Raw genomic sequence first — 3,620 nt, 5'->3', positions numbered from 1 at the left:
ATGATGGGTATATATTTTCTGGAATATGGTCTATGGGTATGTCACACTTATTAACTTTTATAATGTAAAATGCATTGGATACGACATACCCACAATATTTAAAAATATTTGTGGGTTTCGATTCCTTGGAGTGCTGTCCCATTTGAAGCGCAAAGAGTGATTTTTTCTATCATGCACTATATCGGAGTATTCTGTTCATGATGACAGTGGAACAAACCAGCATTCAAAACTGGAGTTAGAGGATGAAAACAAATATACAAAAATAGAAGAATGAACTTCCTTTGTGTTGTAATGTCTACAAATACTATCAATGGTTTGTAATCAGTGTACATGAGAATACAGAGTACAGCATCACACGATCCTACTCTGGAGCTGGTAAATAATAGAGTTGGCAACCAGCGAAGGGAAATTCCTTGGGAAAAAAAAGTTTCAGGAAAGGCAGACGAAGAAAAGACACTCTCATCATCAATCAAGAAAAGAGAAAGGTGGAGAGATTGACGATCAGAGAAAAGATAAAAAGGAAGAAATAAATAATTTACATGTTGCTATTCTAATATCTATTGTCCAGCTAACTTTGTGACTTCTGATTGGTCCTCCAGGTTCGCTACCTCGGATGAGCCTTCTAGTTTCTTCAAACCATCTTCACAGCAGTTGCTAATATCAAAGTTAGTCACAGATAACTTGGTGACTTCTGATTGGCCCTCCAGGTTCACTACCTGGGATGCGCCATCTAGTTTCTTCAAACCATCTTCGCAGTGTTTGCTAATATCCAAGTTGGTCACAGCTAACTTAGTGACTTCTGATTGGTCCTCCAGGTTCACTACCTCAGATGAGCCTTCTAGTTTCTTCAAACCTTCTTCGGAGTAGTTGCTGATATCAAAGTTGGTCACAGCATGAACACCACGGAGCTGAATTGCTGCTAGGTCATACGCTTCAGCTGCCTCCACTTCAGTTTCTGCCAACCAAGCACAATTCCTTATTCATTCACAATAAGTTTCAACTCACAGTGATTCTCTCACTCAAAATAGTTTTCAACACAAGGTTAATGCCATCAGTTACTAAAATCTGTACTCACCAAAGGTCCCAAGATAGATGTCTTTAGTGTCTCTACTCTCACCAATCCTACCAATACGTGCTTGCCATTTACCATCCTTTCGTCTGTTTAGTCCAAGTGAATGGATAAAGTTAAAATTTGCTGTAGAACCGAACATGAAGAATTCTTAAGTTTTAATACAGCAGAAAATTTTCAGTTGCAAAAGGAAACAAGATGGATCAAAATCCTACAAATTTATTTCACCAGACTAGATAATTCTTTATATATATTCCTGGAGTATAGAATAGCACCTTGTTACACCCCTGTATGACGATGTTCCTCTTGAGAAACAACTACTCTGCCTGAAATAATCATAAGAACAGTTTGAAAAACTAGCACATGGGTTTTAAACCTGCAATATTCAACTATATAACAGACCTCCTTATGTAGGCCACAAATTCATCTTGATTCATGCTCTTCATGATCTCAATTTCTTTTGCATAATCAGAAATCTGGAGAACAATTAGAAGTTAATTCCATTTTCCTGTATAACAAGATGCCAGTTCCTCAGAATACACAAAACAACAAACACTTCATACATTGAAGTTTAGTTTGGTGGGTTGAGTTATGCCCCAATATTTCAGGGCTGCAAGGTCATGTGCCCTTGCAGCATTCTCTTCAGTAACATAGCTTCCTGTAATGCCAAAATGAAGATTAAATTGAGCCGTTTTTATGTTCAATCAAAACTCACTCTATGATGGCAGGCAGTATAAGTTACCCAAGTACACTGAAGAACCACAATGGCAGCCAAAGGTAGAAATCGATCCCATGCAGAACATCCAAAGAAAAAATAATCAGTTAGGGAGAGTGAAGATACGAAGTGCACAATTAAATGTTGGATTGTATAACAAAAAGCACTAGAATTCTCAAATGCCTAATCCCTACAGAAAGAAGAGAAAAGCTTAATAGAGACATTTGATAATACCCTTCTCCTCTTATTATTATGAAAGAAAAAAGGTGTACTCTATTGCGCTTGCACAAAATTTATCATCCTACATCAACCAAGGGTTTCAAGGTGTCATAGTAAGAAGGAATATCAATAAACAATTTACTGATCCAACAGAGATGTTGTTCCTGCATTCCCATACAAACATTCATTAATCCAGAGCAGCAATCATCCTATATTAGCATTACGACCTAGTCCGCTTTTAGTAACTCGAACTATGGTGCCACATATTATGATTTGTAAATTAGAAGACACAGTATGTGCATCCTGCAACCATCCCAGTGTTTCCATTCGAGTGCAAGTGATAACTGATCAGTGCCCTCTCAGCATTTCCAAGTTAAACCATAGATAGTTTCGTTGGGCTCTGAAAATCATTGAATGAGCAGGCTAGAGTGTGGACAGCAAAACTACGCACCATGCTTGCCCTTGCGCTTGCGCCCCTCAACCTGGCTGGTGTTGTCCCAGAGGTGTGCCTCGTACTTGCCGCTCCACTTGAGCCTGTCCCCAGCATACACACGAACACAAACAATCGAGTCAACAACACACAGGGACAGCCAGCCCTACCAATGAACAGTAATAACGTCCTGCCTAGCTTGCCCACCTCGTCACGCCGTGGTAGCGCGACGACCGGGGCGCCGCGCACTTGCGCATGGCCTCCGCCACCAGCTTCCCGCCGCCGGGGGCCGTCTTCCCCTTGTCGGCGACGGCGACGGCGGCAGGCTGCTCATCGAGCGCCGCGATCTCTACGCCTTCCCCCGCGGCGGTCGGGTTCTCCTGGCGAGGTGGAGAAGGAGGAGGGGGAGGGGCAGGGGTGGTGGTGATGGCTGTTGGGTCCGGGGAGTGGGGTTGGACGGTGGTGGCCATCGCCGCAGCTTTCGCGCGAATCTTCAAGTGGGTTATTATTACACGATTTGGGCGGAGAAACCCTAGCTAGCCCTACGAGGGGTGGAGGAAAGAGCCGGTGCGTGACTGCGTCGTTGTGTTTCCGCCCGATTCGCTTCGCTGCCTCTAGTGTCTAGGCTAGCTAAATAATCATCCGGCTTCTCATCAGCGCATGTTTACGAAGCCAGTGCGTTGCAATGAGGGAATACACATTTAGTAGATATATAAATGTTAATATATTTTTTGAAGATATAAACATTAATATTGCCTGACATATACCTTACATTCATCAATATTTTAGTTTTTTATATTAAGTATTGATAGATGAAGACATCTGGATTTAGTTGAGACTTTGGTATGATAGCAAAAATGCCCGTGCGTTGCATCGGGAGAAGTTTTTTTTTTTGGACGTCGATAACGCGCGAACGTTCGCGGCCTGTGGACTCCGGTCCGAACTAGTCGTTCGGAGCGGGAAGCAGCATGTACCGAACTAAAGTGTTCGGGCAGGCTTGCATAAAGCCCGAACGCGTGCACGAACCCCCGTAACCAGGTAGTTACCCTGGTCCTACCGGTCGCTGGATCCAACTCGCGGCACCTACCCTCTTCACCCCACGGTCCCCTCCATTGTTCCCCTTCCCCTCCATTGTTCCCCTTCCCCTTCGCCTCCATCAGTCTCGAAAATTGCTCCAAACGCAAGTT

At 43.4% G+C, this 3,620-nt stretch overlaps 1 protein-coding gene across 2 annotated transcripts; it reads right to left on the bottom strand.

The window, feature by feature from the left end:
* Positions 1-255: 255 nt before the first annotated feature.
* On the bottom strand, positions 256-3,032 carry LOC123166971 (AP2-like ethylene-responsive transcription factor AIL1). Of its 2 annotated transcripts, none has more exons than XM_044584816.1 (8): positions 2,641-3,030; positions 2,455-2,537; positions 1,812-1,820; positions 1,633-1,727; positions 1,472-1,545; positions 1,345-1,395; positions 1,076-1,158; positions 256-955 (listed from the first exon to the last, which is right to left on the bottom strand). In XM_044584816.1, the coding sequence occupies exons 1-8, from the start codon at positions 2,901-2,903 to the stop codon at positions 558-560; spliced, it is 1,056 nt and encodes a 351-aa protein (XP_044440751.1). In that variant the 5' UTR covers positions 2,904-3,030; the 3' UTR covers positions 256-557. The 2 variants fall into 2 exon arrangements, with proteins under 2 accessions (XP_044440751.1, XP_044440753.1); XM_044584818.1 differs by having other exon boundaries at positions 656-975; positions 2,641-3,032.
* Positions 3,033-3,620: the final 588 nt, after the last annotated feature.

This window comes from Triticum aestivum, chromosome 7D, assembly GCF_018294505.1.
Source record: "Triticum aestivum cultivar Chinese Spring chromosome 7D, IWGSC CS RefSeq v2.1, whole genome shotgun sequence".
Classification (NCBI taxonomy): Eukaryota; Viridiplantae; Streptophyta; class Magnoliopsida; order Poales; family Poaceae; genus Triticum; species Triticum aestivum.
Note: the sequence above shows the minus strand (reverse complement) of the source record. Positions and strands in the feature narration are given on the sequence as shown.